Here is a 23536-nt window from a genome sequence, read left to right as displayed (position 1 = left end):
TAAGTTCTGCAGAAATAGATGACTTATGTCCAACTTGCCCATGAAAGCTTCCTACCTCCTGTAGCCAGAGAATTTTTTCAAGAATTGACACTTTGTGCACGTGAACTACATTTGCGTTATGTAATATAGCCTAAATTTACTCACTATTACTTCTTCAGCCTGACGCACCAACTCTGCTGTTTTTGCCTCTAATTCTGCATTCAGTCGCCTGAGACAATAAGATAGCTTTGTTATTAAGTTTACCTGAAGAGTTTAAAGGAAATAAATTTTAAATGGAATCTCTGCAGTCTGGCAGTACACAAACATTGAATAATCACTCACGTCTACAAAGCAGAATGAAATACTTATAGGTTCCTTTATAGTGGGTAGTAACATCTTACCTATTTCTGTGTTAACAGACTGATGTCATATATGCAGTCTGCCTTTTAGATACATATGTATTTTAATTCCCTAAACCCCACCCAGGGTAATACTTTCCTACAATAAAAGTAAAATAGCTAATTATTTTTTAAGTTCAACTTATTTCACTTTTACACATCTAAAGGAAAAAAGCTTTTGCAGTGCTTTTATTCCAGTCAGTTGAACTTTTCTGCATTAGAAAATGTAATGCTCTGTTGGACACAAGTTAAACGGATTATCTTAAATTGTCCTTCTCCCCTTAAAAAAACCCAAATACACAATGCAAAATTTCTATTCCATTGTGCTACTAGATTTTCCTTTTAGAATAAGACTAATTATTACATTAGTTGTTGCAGCAGAATGAAAAAGCTATTCAAGTTGCAACCCAAAGCCAGAAAATACAACACAATCATGTATTAGAACAAGTCAGTACAATCAAAATGTGTGGAGAAGACACATCTCTGCTTTTTCAGACACCACTTTTTATTATACTTTATGTCGCTCAAAACTCAAACATTTTTAATTAAAATCTACATAGGTAGAGCTGACAGCAAGCATGAGAAATGATGCTGGCATTCTGTGGAAATAGTATTATGTGATTATATAATTGAAGACTGTATCATTACACATATGCACAAGGAAGAGAAAGGGTGAATTAAGGTTTCATGGGCAACCTTAGTTCCAACATTTCCTAACTTTTGAGTGCTTAACTTTTGAAACCTTAACATTATTTTAATGTACAGAGGGCTTGTTTTTTTAATGTAATATAAAGTTGTCTTACCAGATGTATCATCACATATCCCTAACAGATAATAGGGAGAGAGAGAGAGAGCAGACACCTGGGAGGGGAGTTTATTGAAAGAGGGTGGGTTCTACCCTTCAGCTAAAAATGTCTTAGATTTAAAAAGTTAACAGCAATTTTTAACTTTTTAAAACAAAGTTTTGAGCACTTTAAAGGAACTTTCATATTCTAAAGTCATCGCATCTTTTTACCAATGGTGAGTTCAAGATGCAGCTTTAAAAAAGGGGGGGGAATCAAACCCCTAAACTAACCTACCTACACTGAGGCCTAGTACAGTGAAAATGTTTAAGATGTAGCCTTTTGTGTAAGATGCCAATGGGGGGGGGGGGGAGAAAGGTGTCAGAGCACTAGTTAGCAAGAATCATCATTTCTGCCATGACCAGATATCCTGATGAAAAGGGTACTCCTAATACTTCTGGCCATAACTGTTTGGTAAGGACAGTTGGGCCTGTGGATTTGGGTAGCTCTGAATTGAATGTGGGTCTGTTAAGAGCCAGAGAGGCCATCCAACAAAGAAGAACCGTGCTGGGGTACCCTAAAAACCCAGTAACGATCCTGAAAGTGCTGGAGCATTTGCCTTGTCCAATTTGATCAATCCATTCTGAACACAGTATTTTACTGGTATCAAAATAGGGTCAAGGGAGCCTCTCTCCTCCTTGCCTCACAGTTCTGTCCTTACTTGTACTCCTCCTCCTTAGCCAGGAAGTCTCCATGCATCAAAGTCTTCTTTGGCATGGCAGGATGGGGCAGGATCCTGTGGGATTTCCGCACCTGTAGAGAGCAGGACAGGTGAGGCATCCCTCCTTAGCACACTGGATCACACCTCACCCCCTGGATACTCTCCCCACCCCTGTCTGACCCCTAATCTGCCCAGAACCAACACCCCCCTAAAACCCCAGCCGACTCCCCAGACATCCCTGGGTCTGAACCGCTAAGCACCCAGACACCCCGCCACAACCCTGATCGACGTCCCCTCCCCCAGTTCTGGCCCCCAACTACCCCAGACACTCCCACACACTCTGATTGCCTCCCCTGGGTCTGATCCCCTAGGCCGCCCAGACACCCCCCTCCCCAACGCGGGTCTGAACCCTTAATCCGATCAACTCCCCCCGCCTCCTCTTCGCCTGGGCAACTCCGGTTAGCCCCCCACCCAATCACCGCATTCACCCAGCCCCTCCGGGATGGGCCCCACCACAGCCTCCCCGCCCCCGGCATCGGAACCAGCCTCAGGGGCCTCCCCTAGCAGTCAGCACCCCAAATTTCCCTCACGCCTCACCCCAGCTGAACCGCAGCCCGCGCCTCGCCGGGTCCCGCTGCCGCAGCCCGCCGCCATTTTGTCCCTGCTAAGGGGCCGCTGAGTAGCGTCGCTGTCACTAGGCAACCGGACCCACCCCCGCGCGGGAAGGGGCGTTAAATCGTCGCGTGTCGAGGCCTGGCGAGAGGGGAGGGGAGGGGAGGGGCGGGGCGGCCTGGCCTGGCCTGGCCTGACCGTTCCACATCGCAGGAGGGCGGGTCCGTGGAGCTCATCCTCACTCCGTGCGGTTGGTTCCTGGCGCCTACCGGGGGAGGAGGGGTTAATTCTTGGATATCTTCTCCCGCCCCACCCCCCCGGTGGAAGGGTTTGGTTCCGGGCTCTGCTCCTTAGGGGGGCAGCGGGGTGCCCTTGTGACCCCACCCGTGAACCCAACTGCCACCATCTCCGACATGGGCAGACGGGTTTTTGCCTTTTCCCTTTTCCAGGTGTTTGGCGTGGAGGCCAGAATACAGTCTGGTGCCAGCTCTCACTGCCCCTCCTCGCAACCCCTCCTCCAGGAGCACAGCCCCGCTGGGCTAGGTGCTGTATGGACACAAATACCCCATGAGGCGATCCCTGCCCAGAATGTTTCCAGTCTGGTTGTCAGGACGTGACCAGCGTCCAAATTCAATGATGGGGCGGGGGGGAGATCAGGTGCTAAAATGAACAGAATTTAGGGGGGAAAGTAATGGCTTGTCACTTGCCTCACTGCTGCCAGCTGGTAGTGATTTGGCAGGGACAGGTGTTAAGGATGCTAGGATGAATTTAGAAATGTTGACAAGGAGTTTATCCCATGTGTGAGGGGTGACATAGGAGAAAACGTGGAGGTGGATGAGGAAGAAGTGGAAGGCAGGAAATTAAGGCTGCCATGAGTGGCAGAGCAAAGGCGCAGGGGTCAATGGTTTGCAATGTTAAGAATTGATGCAACAAGGCTAAATGGTGAAGAACGTTAAAGACAAAGCTAAGGGGCTTGTGTCTGATGTGAAGGAGAGGGAGTTAACAAAGAGACTCAGAAAGGCTGAGAATGAAGTAAAGGCCCCTGGATGAGGCCATGAAGAGGTCACTCAAGACCTTAGTGCAGTTTTGATGCTGGATATGTGATTAGGATGAATGAAATTTTTAATGAAAATCAGGGACATCTGTCTTGGGTAATGCATGATTTCAGTGGGAGTCATGGAAGTGCACGTAGGCCTACACTACAGACTTCTGCCACCATACATCATTCGGGGGGGTGAAGAAGTGTGATCCATGACTGACATAGCTGTGCCATCAAAAGACACTAGTATAGATGCAGTTATAATGGCAAAACTGCACTTTTACCAGTATAGCCTGTTATACACATAGGGGTTGGTTTTACTAAACCAAAGTGCACTTTGCCAGCATAACTGTGTCCACACTAGGAGGGGGTCTTTGCCATTATAGTATACTGTATTCCTATACCTGTAATTGGTTCCTAGTACTGTATAGACATAGACATAGCTTTTTTTTTTTTTTTAAAGCTGGAGGCAAGATAGGAGTGTGGGCTAATGCCTATTGTGTCCCTTCCCCCTTCCTGACATTTGAAGGATATGAACTACAATAAATGGTGAAATGGACAAAAACTTTTGTGTCCTCTGCCCTTTCTACTGTTTTCTCCTATTTCTAGTTCCTCGACTCTATTTTGTACTAGTTCCTGAAAGTTCTGCTCAGTTATTTATCACAGCTTTTCCAGTCCTACCTTGTCTTCTGCTTTTCTCCTCTGTCATCTTCCTCTACCTGGGTATTCTGTTCTCAATTCTGTTCTATACTTTTATCTTTTTTCCTACATTGTCCTCTGCTTTGTTTTTGAATTTCCCCATTCTTTCTACCTCATTCTCTCTCACCCACACACTGATTGTGAAAGAGAGACACAGTGAAAAATCAATCATCCGCTTATTCATTCATTCCTCCTTTCACATATCATTCATTCTCCCACTCATGTTCATTCATTGATTCTTTGCCACATCCTTACATTCACTCATTCATCCTTTCACATATCATTCATTCTCCCACTCACACATTCATTCATTGAGTCTCTTCCTTATAGTCACTCAATTTTTCACTTTCACACACACTTCTATTGAGCTGTGAGGAGGAGCCAGAAAAGCAATAGATTGGGGATCACCCAAGCCTGAGGGTGGGGATCAGGTAGAGGAGGAGCTGCCAGGGATGCAGATTTTGGTGGAAGAGTAGCCACCACAGTGAAGGGCTGAGGACTAAGTAGAGTAAGAGCTGCAAGTGGGTAGTTTGGAGAGGAGCATGTGGAGAAGTATGAGGTAGAGGTTTGAGGGCCATGGAGAAAATTAGCTGGTAGAGGGTGGTGCTGAGTGGATAAAGTTCTGGGGGAAAGGTTAGGAAGGAGCCTTTGGAGTGAAGGATTATTACTCATGAGGGAATTCTGCACCAAAAAATTAAAAATTCTGCACATAAAATTTTGAAGTTCTATAAAAATCTGCTTATTTTATTTGTCTAAATAACAATATAATCTCCCCAGTTTCAATTATTTTGGTAATTTATTTCAAAATACCTGGCAGCAAGTATGTCTGTATATACAGACAAAAAAGATTCAAGATATGTTTTTTTGACAAATAGATTCCTTACTTGGCATATTAATACAGAACTTTGAGACATAATTAATTTAAACTACAATACAGAAACATATTTCCCACACCCCTCAGAAGCAGTGCAAAGACTTGGGGTAGTCAGGGTAATGGAGGAGCTGAGGGAGAAAGAAGTAATTGCTGGGAAGGATCCTGGGAGCAAACCTGGGGGTTGTTGGGTGTGGGTGAGAGAAGTATGGAACAGGTTTTTTCTTGGGGGCAGAAATTGTTAGGAAGTTGGGGAGGCTTCCTCATGCAGACCCTGGCTGACCCCTAGACTCTCCTATTCAGTTAGGCATATCTTCCTCTGTCATAGTATCGTAGAAGGTTAGGGTTGGAAGAGACCTCCAGATGTGGCCTCACCAATGCCGAATAGAGGGGAATAATCACTTCCCTCGATCTGTTGGCAATGCTCCTACTAATGCAGCCTAATATGCCGTTAGCCTTCTTGGCAACAAGGGCACACTGTTGACTGATATCCAGCTTCTCGTCCACTGTAATCCCCAAGTCCTTTTCTGCAGAACTCCTGCTTAGCTAGTCGGACCCCAGCCTGTAGTAATGCCTGGGATTCTTCTGTCCTGAGTGCAGGACTCTGCACTTGTCCATGTTGAACCTCATCAGATTTCTTTTATCCCAATCCTCCAATTTGTCTAAGTCACTCTGGACCCTATCCCTACCCTCCAGTGTATCTACCTCTTCCCCAAGCTTAGTGTCATCCATAAACTTGCTGAGGGCGCAATCCATCCCAGCATCCAGATAATTAATGAAGATGTTGAACAAAATCGGCCCCAAGACAGACCCGTGGGGCACTCTGCTTGATACTGGCTGCCAACTAGACATCAAGTCGATCACTACCGGTTGAGCCCGACAATCTAGCCAGCTTTCTATCCACCTTATAGTCCAGTCATCCAATCCATACTTTTTTAACTTGCTGGCAAGAATACTGTGGGAGACCGTATCAAAAGCTTTGCTAAAGTCAAGCCATATCAAGTCCAGTGCTTTCCCCAGATCCACAGGGCCAGTTATCTCATCATAGAAGGTAATCAGGTTGGTCAGGCATTACTTGCCCTTGGTGAATCCATGTTGACTGTTCCTGATCACCTTCCTTTCCTCCAAGTGTTTCAAAATGGAGCACCTGCTCCATGATTTTTCCAGAGACTGAGGTGAGGCTGACTGGTCTGTAGTTCCCCGTGTGACGTTGCACTCTATGATTTTTATGAAAATATGCTAATGAGTGTGAATATAATGTAACTGGAATATGCTTCATGCAAAAGGTCTCATAAGGTATCATTACAAAGCTTATAATCTACTGAGTGTGTTCATCTTATTTTTATGAATGTATCATTCTTGTATCTGAAACTAGAAATATGAAATATAACTCTGAGGGCCTATTGTAATTATGCAAAGTGTGGGCCATTAATAGTGGTTTGGAATCTTGATGGCTCCCATTAACCAGGACAATTGTCTGTAGATGGCTGTGTTATACTTGTAAGTCTTCCTGTATACATGTGTGCTGGTAAGTGGGTAATTAAGTCTTACAGTGACATGTGATCATGTCACCTGAACTGGAATCTATCTTTAACCTGTTGCTTTTCCATTTAGAAGGGGGGAGACCCAAAGAGACAAAAGATTCCTGCCTTGTGCCAAAGCTATATAAAGGGGTAGAACAGAACAAAAGGCACGCCATCATGAGAAATCCCCTAGCTACCACCTGAGCTGGAGCAAGGGCCATACCAGGGGAAAGGATTGTGCCCAGACTAGGAAGGCGTCCAGTCTGTGAAAGAAACTTATTGAAACTTCTCTGAGGGTGAGATTTTATCTGTATTCAGTTTTATTACTGTACTAGGCTTAGACTTGCGTGTTTTAATTTATTTTGCTTGGTAATTCACGTTGTTCTGTCTGTCACTACTTGGAACCACTTAAATCCTACTTTCTCTATTTAATAAAATCACTTTTTACTTATTAATTAACCCAGAATATGTATTAATACCTCGGGGGGGGGGGGGCAAACAGCTATGCATCTCTCTCTATCAGTGTTATAGAGAGCGAACAATTTATGAGTTTACCCTGTATAAACTTTATACAGAGTAAACTGGATTTATTTGGGGTTTAGACCCCATTGGGAGTTGGACATCTGAGTGTTAAAGACAGGAACACTTCTTAAGTTGCTTTCAGTTAAGTCTGCAGCTTTGGGGCACATGGTTCAGACCCTGGGTCTGTGTTGGAGCAGACTGGCGTGTCTGGCTCAACAAGAAAGGGTGCTGGAGTCCCAAGCTGGCAGGGAAAGCAGGGGCAGAAGTAATTTTGGCACATCAGTTGGCAGCCCCAAGGGGGTTTCTGTGATCCAACTTGTCACACCCCGGAGTCTCCTTCTTCAAAAATGGGCATTATGTTTGCTTTTTTCCAGTCGTCCAGGACCTCCACTGATCGCCACGAGTTTTCAATCACATCAGCCAACTCCCTCAAAACACTCGGATGCATTAGATGCTCCATGGACTTGGGCATGTCCAGCTTTTCTAAATAGTCCTTAACCTGTTTTTTCACCACTGAGGGCTGCTCACCTCCTCCCCATACTGTGATGCCCAGTGCAGGAGTCTGGGAGCTGACCATGTCTGTGAAGACCAAGGCAAAAAAAGCATTGATTACTTCAGCTTTTTCCATATCATCTGTCACTAGGTTGCCTCCCCCATTCAGTAAGGGTCCCACACTTTCCCTGATTTTCTTGTTGCTAACATACCTGTAGAAACCCTTCTTGTTACCCTTCACATCCCTTGCTAGCTGCAATTCCAATTGGGAGTCAAAGTCTGCTTTTCTGAAGTCCAGGGTCCATATTCTGCTGCTCTCCATTCTTCCTTTTGTCAGGATCCTGAACTTGACCATCTCATGGTCATTGCTGCCCAGGTTGCCATCCACTTCTACTTCCCCTACCAATTCCTCCCTGTTTGTGAGCAGCAGGTCAAGAGGAGCAAAGTCCCTAGTTGGTTCTTCCAGGACTTACACCAGGAAGTTGTCCCCAACACTCTCCAAAAACTTCCTGGATTGTCTGTGCTCTGCTGTATTGCTCTCACAGCACATGTCAGGGTGATTGAAATCCCCCATGAGAACCAGGACCTGTGATGTGGAAACTTCTGTTAGTTGTCTGAAGAAAGCCTCGTCTACCTCATCCTCATGGTGTGGTGGTCTATAGCAGATGCCCACCACGACATCACCCTTGATGCTCTCGCCTCTAAACTTAACCCAAAGACTCTCAACAGGCTTTTCTCCAGTTTCATATTGGAGTTCTGAGCAATCATACTTCTCCCTTGCATACAGTGCAACTCCTCCATCTTTTCTGCCTCACCTGTCCTTCCTGAACAGTTTATACCCATCCACGACAGTGCTCCAGTCATGTAAGTCACCCCACCAAGTCTCTGTTATTCCAATCACATTATAGTTCCTTGACTGTACCAGGACTTCCAATTCTTCCTGCTTGTTTCCCAGGCTTCTTGTGTTTGTGTACAGGCACCTAAGATAACTAGCCAATTGCCCTACTTTGTTAATATGAATCAGGAGGCCTCCTCTGTTGCACCCTCCTCCTTGTGTTTCCTCCTGATATCCCACTTCCCCACTTACCTCCGGGCTTAGGTCACCATGTGGCCCTACACCTCCATTCCCATTCAGCCCCTGGCTCAGTGCTAACACCCCACTAGCCCTTCTGAACTCCAATCTGTGTGACCCCTCAGCAGCCCCATGTGCCCCGCTCTGTCCGTCCCCCGATATCCTTTGCCTCCTCACCTGATGCTGCAGGCAGGGCGCTATGAGGAATGCAGTCTCTGACCCCTTCCTCTCCACAGCTGGCTGCTTTGGCTGTGAGCTGGTTCCCCTCTTTTCTGGTGCCATAGCATTCCCTGGTGGGTGAAGGGTGTAATTGCAGCGCCTCCCCAGGCAGAACGTATTATTCTGTGAGGAACATGAATTCTACTACTTGCACAGTGGTGCCGAATTCCCTCAGGAGTAGACTATGAAGAAAGCAGAAGGAATGAACCACTCCTCGGGTTTGGAGGAGGCAGAGAGAGTGAGCCATTGAAGAATAGTGTGGCCTTTATGATTCTCCTTCTACAAACTATGCAAGAACAGTGTTTTGTCCAAAAGTAATATGGTTGTAGCCATCAGCCATGAACTTCTTAAAGAACTCATAATAAAAAAAGGAAGAGACATTGATGGTATTGCCATCTCTGTACATACAATGGCTTTTCAAGGTTTAAGATATCCACAATTATAGGTTGCACACTTGTTTGAGCCGCTAAAGACAATAATTTTACAAAATGGGTACAAAGGAAAAAAGGGAGGCTGGTAGTACTACACAAGTCGAATTAAGGATGTTTGGGTGACTTTAACTGGGCCTTTTCATACTCTTGAATGCTTCTTGTTGATTCCTTTCATTCAACTCATTGTACTATATATACACGTGTACTGGACCATGCAGGTTATATAAAGACTTTAATTGAAGGCTTTATACAATAGACATTGGAGCTATGAGGACCCTAAGCACGAGGGCAATGTGGACTTCATAAAGTGCACATCTGGAGACTTTCTCCAAAGGTGCTCAGCTCCATTGGAGAAGAAGGGGGAAAATGTTTGAAGGAGAGGCAAGTTTGAAGATTAGACATGTAAGCTCATGGGGGAAAAGTGGAAGAAGGGGGGTTATAGCAGCAGGCGCAGAAGTAGATGGATCACGGACATGGAAACTAAAGTTGCCTAGGATTAAAGTTGGGTATTGAGATGAAAGGAAGAAAAAGAACCAGTCATTTAGGTTGACAAAGGGTGCGGGGAGGAGTATGGTCATCCCAAGTAGTTAGTAGATTGTAGCCATTTATTGGCAGAGGAACAGAACAGAAGCATACAGTAGGCTTCAAAAGAAGAGAAGGGGAACTTGACCAATTAATTCAAGCTGGTGGAATGAGACAGGGAGAGGGTGTTGATAGAACCTAAGTAAATGGACAGAGGGAAACAGATGATAAGAATGAAGAGATTAATTCAGTAAGAGATTAAAAGATCGTGGTCAAGGTCAGGTTTTTAGAGCTGGAATAGAAATTCCTAGAGGAGTAGGAGGGAAGTGGGGGTGACGGAATCCAAGGGATGGGGAGAAGGTTGGCAGACTGCAGCCCAAAGAAGGACCATGCTCAAATAAAATAATACTTCTTTTGTCTTTTTTACAAGAAAAACTATCATTTCTTTCTACAGTATTGAAATATTTCTTAGGAAATTATTATTTCAAAGGCTTATACAGGTCTAGATATATGGTGATGGGATGTTAGAAATTCCAAAGAAAGATGAAGTTAGCTAGGTCTGATAACATCTCATTCAAGGTTAGGTGCTGAGGCAACAGTGTCAGCAGGGGTTATGTATATGTGCTGTATGAAGAGATTAGAGTCCTTGGTGCTTTATCTATCCTTTAGCTGACTGATAACGAGGAAAAATGGGTAATTACTCTATTCAATCATAAATGATTTAAAAAAATATTCTCATTGTTCCTTTTGTTTAGAGCCCCTGGGACAGAATAACTTTCAATAAATGAAATATATATAGTGCTGTAGATTCTACATTCTTTTTATACTCTAAATAAATCATGCTGTGGACCTTATAAGGATTTGTTCAGTAATGTTTCGGGCAGGCTTAGAATACAGCCACCAATGTTTTGAGATAATGTGATAGGATGAAAGTGTTTAAATAAATATTTCTAAGTGAACTTTAATGGTATTTGTCTGGAGACATATAGAAAACAGAAATAGGAGATTGTGTTAAATTCTTGATCCTTTATACCATTAAGGCTTTGTCACTTTTAATATGACCTGAAATGACCTTAACAGTTGTGGTTGAGTGAGTCTATAATACATAGTTGGTAACTGGGTAAAAAATAGGCTTACATTAAAGCCAACAGCCAATAGCAAGATACACAGGAAACTAAGGCAATTCATCCCAATATTTATCTTCATGAAAGAAGCATTTAAAATAATAGACCTTGCCAGCTCAAGACTTACCTAACATTTGTTGTTAGCAGACTCCCATTTCCATTCAAGAATTAAAAAAAAAAAAAAAAAAAAAAAAACCAGCTCAAATATCAAACATTTGTAAAATAGAAATATTTGTGTATTTAAAAAGGAATTGTTACTTTAAATCCAAGTGCTACATATTCTAGAGGTTGTTCTAAGCCATAAAAATAGATCTGGATTTCAAACAGCTCAGTCTGTGAATGTTCTGATCCAGGGTTTTGGTTTGGGTCCATCTCTACAATCTTCCTTCCATTAGTTTATCCCATAGTCATTACTTTGCAGTTTCTGTATGTTCTGATTATTGTTTTGTCTCTCTTGCGGGAGAGAAGAACCTCAAATTAAATGGCTCTAACAAAAAGGAATAAGTTCCAAATTGTATAGTTCCCATCATGTGTTCTGTTCTTGCAGAGAAGGAGAATGTAATTATATATGTAAAGGACAACAAAAATAACCACAACCAATATAGCCAACAGGGGATGTTCTAGTCAGAAAAGTGTGCAAACAGGACATGGTATTATTATAATTTCCTGTAGAAGACACCTGAGTGTAAGCATACATTTGTCTCTGATTAGTCTGAAAAACATACTTTGGTGACATGTTATGATGCTTATTTTCCTGTTCCTTTTGCAAGCATGGTATTTGGATGGTTTCTTCACAAAGATATGCAGACCCTGAGATTCACATATTAAGTCAGTCTTTGTACATTTTTAAAAACTAATTTGTTGTATAATGTATTTTCCATTAGCAGAATGTCCATCAGATGTGAAAGCCGTATGCAGTGGACAGAGTTTTGGCTTTTCAGTTTGAAGTGTGGTTCTTATCTGAAAAGTAATTGTAAAGAGGATATAGAACACCAGAATATTTAATGAATTCTAGTGACTTCCTAAGTAAATATATGCAGTTAAAAATGGTAAAACTCATCTTAGAATCTCAAAATCAAATTGGGTTCCCTCTGACCTATCACCAATCGCTAGAGATGGAACTAACCTAATGCTCTGATTCAGCAAAACATTTAAATATGCACTTAACTTTCAGCACTTTATGCACCCTCTACAGTGTGTATATCACTTGATATGCTATATGAATGTTCCCCCCCCCCTCCACTTTTTGCACTCCTGCTACCTTTTCAGCTAGAGACTATCCTTCACTTCAGCCTCTCTTGAGAGGACAGCAACATCTAAATAAAGAGGTTACTCCTTATTCCCTTCATTGACACAGTAATCATTAAAAATTGTCTTACACCTGGTCTACATTTTCAGAAACTGGAAAGACATGCTTGTAGTAGTGGAGGAACTCCAGTACAGTATACAAATGTGGTTTATATTTAATACCCCCAAGAAAATTCATGGTGGAGTTTTTTGTCTGTGTTTTACTATAGCAAAGGAACAAAGTGATCACTTATGTCAGTGTTTTTGCAGTTGAAAACATGTATGTAGCGCCACAAATTTACCCAGCTCTTCACGCACTGACACATTCCCTGCCCCTAAGAACTTGTAAAGTAAGGCCCCAATTCAGGAAAGCATCTCTATTCAGGACAGCACTTATGCAGATGCTTAACTTGTAGTTAATGTTACTTAAGCACATGCTTAAAGTTAAGCACCTTAATTAGAGTCCTAGATCCAACTGCTCTATTATAACCACCCTATCATTATTCAAAAGCCTTCTTAAAGAGACTTCTTCTGTTAAGCCTTCCCACAGTGATCTCTATCAATGCAGTGATGTTCATATTGAACAAGGGAAGTGTATGTAGTGCTATGCATTTGCTACTACAATTACAGGTCATTCCCATGTAATTTTAAGATGTTTATTTTTGTGGTTTGTTGTCTATTTATACCATACTTATCACACTTGTTCAGTAGGGGTCTAATTCATTAGCTAAAGAAATAATATGTAGTAGCTTATTAGGGAAAAATTTTCATTTGGCTCATAAGCAACATTAATAATGTATGTACACTTGTTATTTTCAGCTCATAATTTTTAATCCCAGAAGTGTAACAGTAAATTAGATGAATTATAAACATCTGCTTCAGTACCTACAGATACAGCTATTTCATATGGTGTAGGATAAATTGGACTATGTCTGAAATTCTGGTAATAAATTAACATCATTCCTGGGACTAATGTAGGGCTTGAGCCCAACAATTCTTATGCAGACAAAATTTGTTGTTGACATCTAGAGCTTAGTAAGGAACTCAGGATTCAGTGCACAGAGTGTTTTCCATGTTCTCCATTTGAAGTGCGATATTTAGCGGTCTAGTTTCTTACAGAGCTGGATATACTCAGTGGCCAATATTTCAGAAAGGAAACAAGAGTTGGATATATATATGTATAGTAATCATCTGTTTGAATCAGAAATTATAAATTATTCAAAGTGTGATGGTGTTTTATGGCAAACACCAATAAGGGGCAAACTAGCACATGCAATGTAAGTTTACTCAAAATGGATACATTGCAAGAGAATGCTGAGATCAGGATACATTTTCAAAATTGCACATGCACTTCTTCTGCACATTGTACCCATTATGTGCAAGCAACAAGAGCATGAATGAATTTTGCAGCAGAAACTAAGGGGACTACTTTAAAAAAAATGGCCCATGTTAAGCAAATAAATTCATACTTTAAGGTAAAACTCATCATATAAATGAAAAGTACATCAACCAACTCTTAGATGAAAGATCATATTAAGGATTACATACTTGCCTTGTATCTACAGTGGAATTAATGAAGTCAGTGAGAGTTGTGTGGGTATGGAGAAAATTTAGCCTGTACCACTACATGTGCTCCCCTGGCATCTGAAACAGTATAGGGCGTGGAGAGAAACAATAAGTGAAGAGAGAGTTGGCTACGTGGGAGAGGAGGTGGGCCTCAGAGGTTGTTTCCAACTTGTTCAGTGGGACAGTTACAGTGAAGCCATGACTTAGTGCTGAGCTTCTCACTCACAAGCTCTCCTGTCTCCACTCCACATCACTCCCCTTCCCTCCCAGCAGCCCTCTGAAAGAGACTGTTTCCCCCTGTAGTATCTCCTACAGTGGAGAAGAGAACGGAATCTTCTAATGAATATAAAGGGGATTCTTTATTGAGGCAAATCAACAGAGACAGAACATGCCATTCTCACTGGTATTCTAACTCCTTAACAGTTTGTGTTGCATAGTGTACTCATATCCGGTCTCCTAAACCTTGGCTTGGTCTAACCAGTCAAGGAAGAGACTGGTCTATACTACATCCCTCATTTCCCCTAAGGCTAATCTCGCTAAGAGCAAAAGATTTGCACACTCAAACAGGGTGTCCATGGTGGTAGTGAAGGGGACCACAATGCACATGCTACTCAACATCAGGTTAAAGGGATGCTAGGAAGTAGAGTAGAAACAGGCCTGCTAATACAGCTTTACAGCTCACAGCAAGGAATTTAGGGCCAGATTCTCAAAGGTATTTAGACCCCTAACTCTCATTGATATCAATGGGCCATAGTGCCATGAAACATTTATTTATATGTCAAATTGCTAAAAAGAGTACCTATTAGGGTTGCCAACTTTCTATTTGCAGAAAACCGAACACCCTTGCCCCACCCCTTTCCCAAGGCTACACCCCTGCTCACTCCATCCCCCTCTCTCCGTCGCTCGCTCTCCACCACCCTCACTCACTCGCTCATTTTCACTGGGCTGGGTAAGGGAGTTGGGATGCGGGGGCAGGGGAAGCTGGTGAGGACTCCAGCTGGGGGTAGGGGCTGGAGATGAGGGGTTTGGGATGCAGGAGAGGACTCCAGGCTGGGCCTGGGGGGAGGGGGGGGGAGAGCTCCGGCTGAGGGTGCGGGCTCTGGGGTGGGGCTGGAATTTGGGGTGCAGGAGGGGGATGGGGCAAGGGGTTGAGGTGCAGGGGTGTGTGAGGGCTCTGGCTGGGGGTGTGGGCTGTAGAGTGGGGCCAGGGGTTGGGGTTCAGGAGGGGGCTCTGGGCTGGGACAGGTTGCGGGAGAGGCTTTGGGGTGCAGGCTCTGGGTGGCGCTTACCTTAGGTGGCTCCCGGGAAGGAGCGACATCCCCCTCCGGCTCCTAAGCAGAGGTATGACCATGTGACTCTCCTGGCCAACAGGAGCAGCTGAGCTGACACTGGGAGCGGGAGCAGCACATAAAGCCCCCTTGGTTGTCCCTCCGCCTAGGAGCCAGAGGGAGATGCTGTCAGCTTCCAGAGAGTCACACGGGGCTGGGTAGGGAGCCTGCCCATGCCACCAACCGGACTTTTAACAGCCCGGTCAGAAGTGCTGACCGGAGCTGCCAGGGTCCCTTTTTGACCGGGTGCTCCGGTCAAAAAACAGACATCTGGCAACCCTCGTACCTATCCACATGTTCTAGGTGCCATTGGCATAACTTGAGGTATTTGTAAATGCAGCAGTAGAATTTTAGGTAGACCACCAGTAAGCCAGCCCACCTCTGAATAATTTGCCTACCCTTCATTTTTCCCTCCTTTTTCCATTTCCATTTCCCTAGAGGATCAAAGATGAGCTTTGCATCATGCCCAAGACTGTGTAATTATGTAAGTGAAACTTCATCTTTAGCATATTTCCCAAAAGTCAAAAGAAATATGTTAAAAAATATTTGGGACTAACTACCTCATTTAGGAAAAAAACTGCTGCATCCAGTATATTTCATGCTCCCATCATGTTGAGCTTTTAGTGCAAATTAAATTTCATGCTAAACAGCCCAAGACCATTAATGCTGAACTCATGCCTGAAGAATCAAACTAATTATAGTAAAATATTTGAGGTATATGTGCACTGATGGAGGAAAATACACTAATAATATTAACCTGTTGTATAATATATTTAAACATTTGTGAAATGATGGGAATTAGACAATGGGTAGATATTAAATCAATAATCTAGACATTGAAGGAATTCTCCAGACAGCTATTAGACTTTTTCTCTTAATCAGTAATAATCATCTTGTGGTGTTTGAAAGCATGTAAACTGGTATAATTGAAGATAAATGTATTCTTTGGGTGGAACAGAGTTTACTTTACTGCCCTTCTCCTAGTGCCAAAAAGAACTCTCATAGAAAAGTACATGGAAACCCAAAAAATCAGTCACTGAGGATTTTCAGCAGGGAGTGCACAGGGTCAACCACCACTCCCACAATCCAATCCAAAAAGAACAAAAGGAATGAAATTAATTCTTAAGGCCAACTTTATAAAGATAAAAAAAATAAGCACAAGAATAGCTACAACTTAATTTCTACAACATACCATGGCTACTTTATAATCCACATACATTATCTTCACAGTAATACATATACATCAAGAAAACAAATTAAAACTAAACAGGTCAATCGCCACAGAAACATAATGAGAAGAAACTCAGAGTTCCCAAAAGCTTATGTTGAGTTCACCCGAGTCTCAGTTACAGTCTTTAATTACCAAATTCTATACAGTCTGATGAGTCAAAAGCACTGCCACAACATCTTCCCTCCACTGGCTTGTAGAAATCTTCCTCTCGAATCCATGCAGATTCTGCCTCCATCTCTGCTGAAATAATTCGGTTTAATTAGTTAACTGAGTGGTTGGTTAATTAGTCAGCTAAGTGTATGGATAGATAAAAAAAGGCCTGTTACAAGAAAAATACAAAACTGAGAACAGCAAAATATAAATAACTCTTTCCCCATCATCCTACTCATATAAGATGAGAATTGGTAAATCATACCGGTTAAGACAATTTTACTAAAACAGTTTGGCTAAAATCAAGCAACATTCCGAGTATACAATTAAAATGAAAGAAATTAGTTTCCCCTCCGAATTTCCCCTGTCTATAATTAAAACAGTCAGGACTCCCCTGTTGGAGGGTTAACAATATCACTAATCTGCTGCAAAATACTTCAGAGTTAAGGGAAACAGCCTACTTTCTGCTCCTGGGCTCAGCATCTCCCAACGCACACAGGGCACCTGGCCTTTTGAAAAGCAGCTGCCCTAACTACTTGCCCTTATAGAGTCTGAATCCAGCAACAGGGAACCTGTTGAGCATACCCCAAACTATCACACCCAATTCCAGAAACTTCTGAGTGTTGATAGCTAATTGTGTATCTGCCTAGCAACAATGAACCAGACCAAAGTCTTTCCTACCACCCCCCCAATAGATCTCATAAAGAGATATTTCCCTCTTACGCACAGGGGTTACACTAGCATCTGTTTTGTTCTGGTATTTTTTTCATATGACAAGGTCTCCTAAAATATAAAGAAAATCAAATAATAGGCATTCATTTTTTTGTAAAACAGTGGCCGGCTGTTTGCATAACACAATCTGCAAGATCTCTTTAGTCCTTTAGGTACAATGTACTAAAAATGGTTCACCATCAATATATCCCACTGTCTTATATTTGTTGTTGTGTAGAATATGTGATCAATGTTAGCTGCTTCTGTGACAAGTTTTCTTTTTGTAAAAATATTGTACATATATATGTGCAATACAGTATATATAGGTAAAAGTGTGGTTAAAAATAAACTGGCCAAAGCACTTATATTTTGGAAAACAACATTTGTGGGGGGATGGGCAAGATCCCCTAATAAGTCTCTTCCATCTCTAATTTCTATAGTTCTGTTATCATATGGATTTTTTTATTGTTCAAATGAAATATTTATACAGTTTTACAATAACTATGTAGACAAGCAGTATACCTAGTTTCCAGGTTTTTCTATTTTTCATAAATTGTCAATATACATATATAACTGTAATATACTAAAATCATAACAGTTTGTTTTTCTGTTTTTGTTTCACTATCTGAGCTTACTTATTTCAGTGTCATCCTTTCTAACCTAATCCAAACAATAACCTTGGCTCAACAATTTAAACATATTGAATCCCACAACCAGAGTAGTTTTCCCTAATAATACTCTGATTATAGCAGCGTTTATGTCTGCACAGAAAAGGACCTTAAACATTAAATCTCATCAGCACTAAAAAATAAGTGGTGAGCATCAGTCACATTTTCTTGAAATACCACAAGTCTTCCTTGAGGCATAATCCTTTAATCTCAGGATTTTGGGCACTTCTGTTCTGATTGCTAAGGATCAGAAGGTTTGGCAAATACTTTTCAGATCACTTCTAAAAGTGGCCATTGTAATATTATCAGGTTATTGTGAAAACTGCATGGTTATCAGTTGTTCTGATGTCTGGTAGTCTTAGAAAATTAGAAGGGGAAAGTAACATTTCAGAACTACAATCGACTTCAGTGCAAATCTAATAAAAACATTGTCATGTATATTCCTATAATACTGTGTGGTTAGGGATTTCAAAGTAGGGCAATGTCAAAGTCTGGGGGGGGGGATCTCCTTCATAAAGATGAAAATCTCTTCCCAAATATATGAAGCATATAATGTTTTTATAGCTTAGATTACACTTGAGTTGTTGTTCTAGTTTATGCCATTATATTTCCAGCCTATCACCAAAATTATAAATTGATACTTAACTTTATTGAAAGGAGGACTCTCCTTGTACTAACTTGTGTCTGAATAATATTTCAGAAATGGACACTCCAGGGGATATATCTTTTTAAAAGCAAAATTAAGCCTGTCATTTTGGGTGCTTAATCACTAATCAGTCTGTTTGACAGGCAGTTGTCTCTTTTGGAACATGTAATCCCCTGTAGTTCCATTTGTTATAAAGTGGTTCAGGTATATGAGTAGGTGGCTTCCCCATCCTGCTCCAAGCATAGTCCACACAAGTTGTAACAAGTCAAAACCTATCCCCTTTCTGGGGTTCCATTTTGTTCATAACAGCACTCACAAATAAAACAATACAAAATCCAGGCCGGCCTTTTCCCTAGGATTGGCTAGTAGAGTTCTCCTGAGAACTACTTAGCCCACAACCCTAGGTCTTTTTTATAGAGAAAGAGTCTCTCCCACATCTCTTAAATCAAGGTGGGTTAATAATCCACCTATAACAGCAAGCCAGCAAAATCCACCTGACAGTTTCCACCAGGATCCTTTCCTACTAATAGGATGGAATTGTCAAGCAAACTCTATCAGCCTCTTACAAGGCTCTACCATTATAACATGAGCCCAGACATAAAATTTGCAATGTTGATTTATCAACAATTTTCCTCCTCCTCTTCCCCCACATCCTTAGTTATTGGCTCACATTTATCTCCATAATCAATACAGACAGCAGTTAGAAAACTGGTCATGTATTCAGTACCAAAAACACCCCCAAAGTCTAAAAGGAAAGAGCCAAAAAGCCTTTGGGTCCTATTCATCAATATTTTACTTGCGCAGGTATATCATCATTTGTATGCAATTCTTCCTTGCTTCTAGAAGAGCATGTTCTATACATGCTATTTATCAAACAGATTCTCTGAAAAAACACACTTTTATACTGTGTGGGATTTGCCTTAGTGTATATTTGAAGATATATTTCAAACATGAATGTATTTCCTCAATATAGCCCTAACACAGAAACACATTGGCTTTTTCCACACATTACCCATCATATGCTCCTCAATGAGAGATTCAGCCAGCCTCTAGAAGGGAGAGGACAATTCAGTCTGCGTCATCCATTTGGTCTTTGGTCTTCTTACTAAGGGCTGATCTATATTAGGAAACTTGCCCTGGTGTAAAAATATCAACTTAAAATCAACATACATACATGCATACACACATCTGTGCAAACCATTAATATAGATGCACTGGAACTGCTAGTGCATTAAGCTAAATTGTCAATTTATACCAGTTTAAGTGCATCTCTATTAGGGGCTGCACCAAAGTAACTAGGTTGATTTTAATCTACTAACATAGACCAGGCCTCAGACTGGTAGCAAAGGTGTCAATTGATCTCAATTGTGATGTGTTTTTGTGGCTGATGCAAACGCCTGTCATCTGAGAACCAGAGACCAAACTTATCTCACATATTATAGGCTGCTGAACAATTCAGAGTGAACAAAAAATTGGATAGCTTCTAAAAATAAATGATCTAATTTTTAAACATGCTGCACACCCAGAAATACACTTAAAGTCAATGAGAGCCATGGGTCAACCTCACCTATGAAAATCAGCCATTGCCCTTATAGTAACCAACTACAGCAGATAACAAAAGATGAGCTGAATAGCCTTTTTGAAAAATAAATAACATTTAAGATCTCAAATCATTGTAAAAAAGTGTAGCTATCAAGATATTAAATAGTTGCATTTTCATACAAAATAATTGAAAATCCACTTCCTTCTGCCTTATTGCTCTTCTCTCCACACAGACCCCCAAGCTGAATTTCTTGCATCAGTTGTTGTGGGACAAACAATGGACCAGTGTATTGACAGGTAAAAAACTCTGCAGTCATTTTTAAGGCAGTGTCAGACAATTTATGTAACAGTGCTTTTAAATAAAACTTGTGAGTTATAAGGCCCTAAACCTTTGGTTAACAAAGCGTGGAGAACAGAAAAACATCTAATATGAAACAGGAATAAATTAGTTTTTACGCTTTTGGCCAACCTGAATAAAAGGGGCATTCCCAAAAAGTTTAAATTGAAAGTGGAGGTTATACTTAATTTCCCACATTTTCTGCAAAAAATACCTTATGATAATAAATGTGTTCATGGAGAGAGAGAGAGGTATTCTGTTTATTTAGAGTTGAACAGTTCCCTATGGTGTCTGCAACCAAAACATTACAAGATCTTGTTATTGCATGAGAAGCAGAAAGTGAAATGCAGAGACAAAAATGAACGTTCATTATCAAAGTGAAGTTCACTACTTGAGTAGTGAAAAGCACATTAGATTCACTGTAAAATTTCTTCTCTGTTTAATAATTTAAAGTTGTGCTACTCACAACTAAGGCAATATCAAAAAAAGTTTACATAGAATCATAGAATATCAGAGTTGGAAGGGACCTCAAGAGGTCATCTAGTCCAACCCCCTGCTCAAAGCAGGACCAATTCCCAGCTAAATCATCCCAGCCAGGGCTTTGTCAAGCCGGGCCTTAAAAACCTCCAAGGAAGGAGACTCCACCACCTCCCTAGGTAACGCATTCCAGTGTTTCACCACCCTCCTAGTGAAATAGTTTTTCCTGATATCCAACCTGGACCTCCCCCACCGCAACTTGAGACCATTGCTCCTTGTTCTGTCCTCTGCCACCACTGAGAACAGCCGAGCTCCATCCTCTTTGGAACTCCCCTTCAGGTAGTTGAAGGCTGCTATCAAATCCCCCCTCATTCTTCTCTTCTGGAGACTAAACAATCCCAGTTCTCTCAGCCTCTCCTCATAAGTCATGTGCTCCAGACCCCTAATCATTTTTGTTGCCCTCCGCTGGACTCTTTCCAATTTTTCCACATCCTTCTTGTAGTGTGGGGCCCAAAACTGGACACAGTATTCCAGATGAGGCCTCACCAATGTCGAATAAAGGGGAACGATCACGTTCCTCGATCTGCTGGCAATGCCCCTACTTATACAGCCCAAAATGCCGTTAGCCTTCTTGGCAACAAGAGCACACTGTTGACTCATATCCAGCTTCTCGTCCACTGTGACCCCTAGGTCCTTTTCAGCAGAACTGCTACCTAGCCATTCGGTCCCTAGTCTGTAGCAGTGCATGGGATTCTTCCGTCCTAAGTGCAGGACTCTGCACTTGTCCTTGTTGAACCTCATCAGGTTTTTTTCTGCCCAATCCTCTAATTTGTCTAGGTCCCTCTGTATTCGATCCCTACCCTCTAGTGTATCTACCACGCCTCCTAGTTTAGTGTCATCTGCAAACTTGCTGAGAGTGCAGTCCACACCATCCTCCAGATCATTAATAAAGATATTAAACAAAACCGGCCCCAGGACCGACCCTTGGGGCACTCCACTTGAAACCGGCTGCCAACTAGACATGGAGCCATTGATCACTACCCGTTGAGCCCGACGATCTAGCCAGCTTTCTATCCACCTTACAGTCCATTCATCCAGCCCATACTTCTTTAACTTGGTGGCAAGAATACTGTGGGAGACAGTATCAAAAGCTTTGCTAAAGTCAAGAAATAACACATCCACTGCTTTCCCCTCATCCACAGAGCCAGTTATCTCATCATAGAAGGCAATTAGGTTAGTCAGGCACGACTTCCCCTTCGTGAATCCATGCTGACTGTTCCTGATCACTTTCCTTTCCTCTAAATGTTTCATAATTGATTCCTTGAGGACCTGCTCCATAATTTTTCCAGGGACTGAGGTGAGGCTGACTGGCCTGTAGTTCCCCGGATCCTCCTTCTTCCCTTTTTTAAAGATGGGCACTACATTAGCCTTTTTCCAGTCATCTGGGACCTCCCCCGATCGCCATGAGTTTTCAAAACTCATACGGCATACCGTACACATCCCTTTAAATGTGAAAATAAGCATATTAAACAATTGCACTATAGTTGCTCTGGTTAATAAAAACATATTTTGTAATGTTTCACTTGATTCATTCATTGTATATTTAATTTAAAATTTTTATTAATGTAAAATTGAGGTTGAGATTCACAGCAAAGAAACTCTGGGCTGAGGCTGTCATAAAGTCCTTACTTCCTCCTCATTACATCTCGGAAATGGAACTCAGACCTTTATGATGTGATATGTGTGATCACCCACCTACCTATCTTCCCCAAAAGACCATAAGAACAGCTAAATCAAATATGATATTTAGCACTTACAAACATGCACTGAAACAAAATAACTGAAAAATCAGAAATGGTACTGTACAACCAGAAAAGATGCTATATTCACTGTAGAAATTGTTCTTGAATTTGATTTGCTCAGCTCTGATTCTTAAATGTTTTATTGTATTTAACCACAATTAATGCACCTGAGACTTGCTGTTTAGTGTCCATCTTGCGGAAAAGTTACATCATATGGAGAGCTGGTGTTAGGCTGTAAATTAGTGTGCCTCCTGAATTAATTATAGTTTAATAATCAAAAGAGTAACTTATAGTTTGAAAATGTAATCATATTAAATCAATATTAAATACTGTAAAAGTACTTTAAACATCTCTGTCTTAAAACATAATCCTTAGTAGAGGTTTGTAGCCTACTCAGATAATATCAAATATAGGCATTTTGCTCAGAAACATTTCTGTTTTCCTGTCCTCTGGTGCACTATGATTTTGCTTTACCATGATCAGATATCCGGCATGTGACGGCATATTCAGTATAGGAAGATTCTTGTAAAATTATGTTTGTGGGGGATTAAAAAGTTAATTGCATTTGAAAACTAAGCCTTCGATTTATTTTGAAGTCAGTATAGAATGGGCAATAGGAGCCTGGATGGGGGAAACTACCTCCATTCAGTATCAGGTTTACAATGGCTCCGTGGCACCGGGCCCACACTCAGAAAGGGCTCATACCAGTGCCTGGACCGTGGCCCTGCCCCTGCTCCGCTTCTTCCCCTGAGGCCCCACCCACCGCTCGCTCCTCTCTGTCTCCC

The 23536-nt window shown here is 41.8% G+C and overlaps 1 protein-coding gene across 7 annotated transcripts in view; it reads right to left on the bottom strand.

The window, feature by feature from the left end:
* Positions 1-3128, bottom strand: part of TEX9 (testis expressed 9) — a 43682-nt gene extending 40554 nt beyond the window's left edge. For 2 of the 7 annotated variants that reach the window (XM_024101821.3, XM_065559471.1), the window contains exons 1-4: positions 3057-3128; positions 2478-2757; positions 1881-1972; positions 145-208 (exon numbers count right to left, since the gene is read on the bottom strand). In XM_024101821.3, coding sequence (XP_023957589.3) covers positions 145-208; positions 1881-1972; positions 2478-2757; positions 3057-3061 — 441 coding nt within the window. In that variant the 5' untranslated portion in view covers positions 3062-3128. Of the gene's footprint in view, positions 1-144; positions 209-1880; positions 1973-2477 lie in introns of those variants that run through there. The other 5 variants (XM_065559470.1, XM_008164040.4, XM_024101822.3 and 2 more) reach the window with 5 other exon arrangements.
* Between the last annotated feature and the right edge of the window lie 20408 nt (positions 3129-23536).

Source organism: Chrysemys picta, chromosome 10 (assembly GCF_011386835.1).
Source record: "Chrysemys picta bellii isolate R12L10 chromosome 10, ASM1138683v2, whole genome shotgun sequence".
Lineage (NCBI taxonomy): Eukaryota > Metazoa > Chordata > Testudines > Emydidae > Chrysemys > Chrysemys picta.
This window is presented reverse-complemented; position numbering and strand designations above follow the sequence as displayed.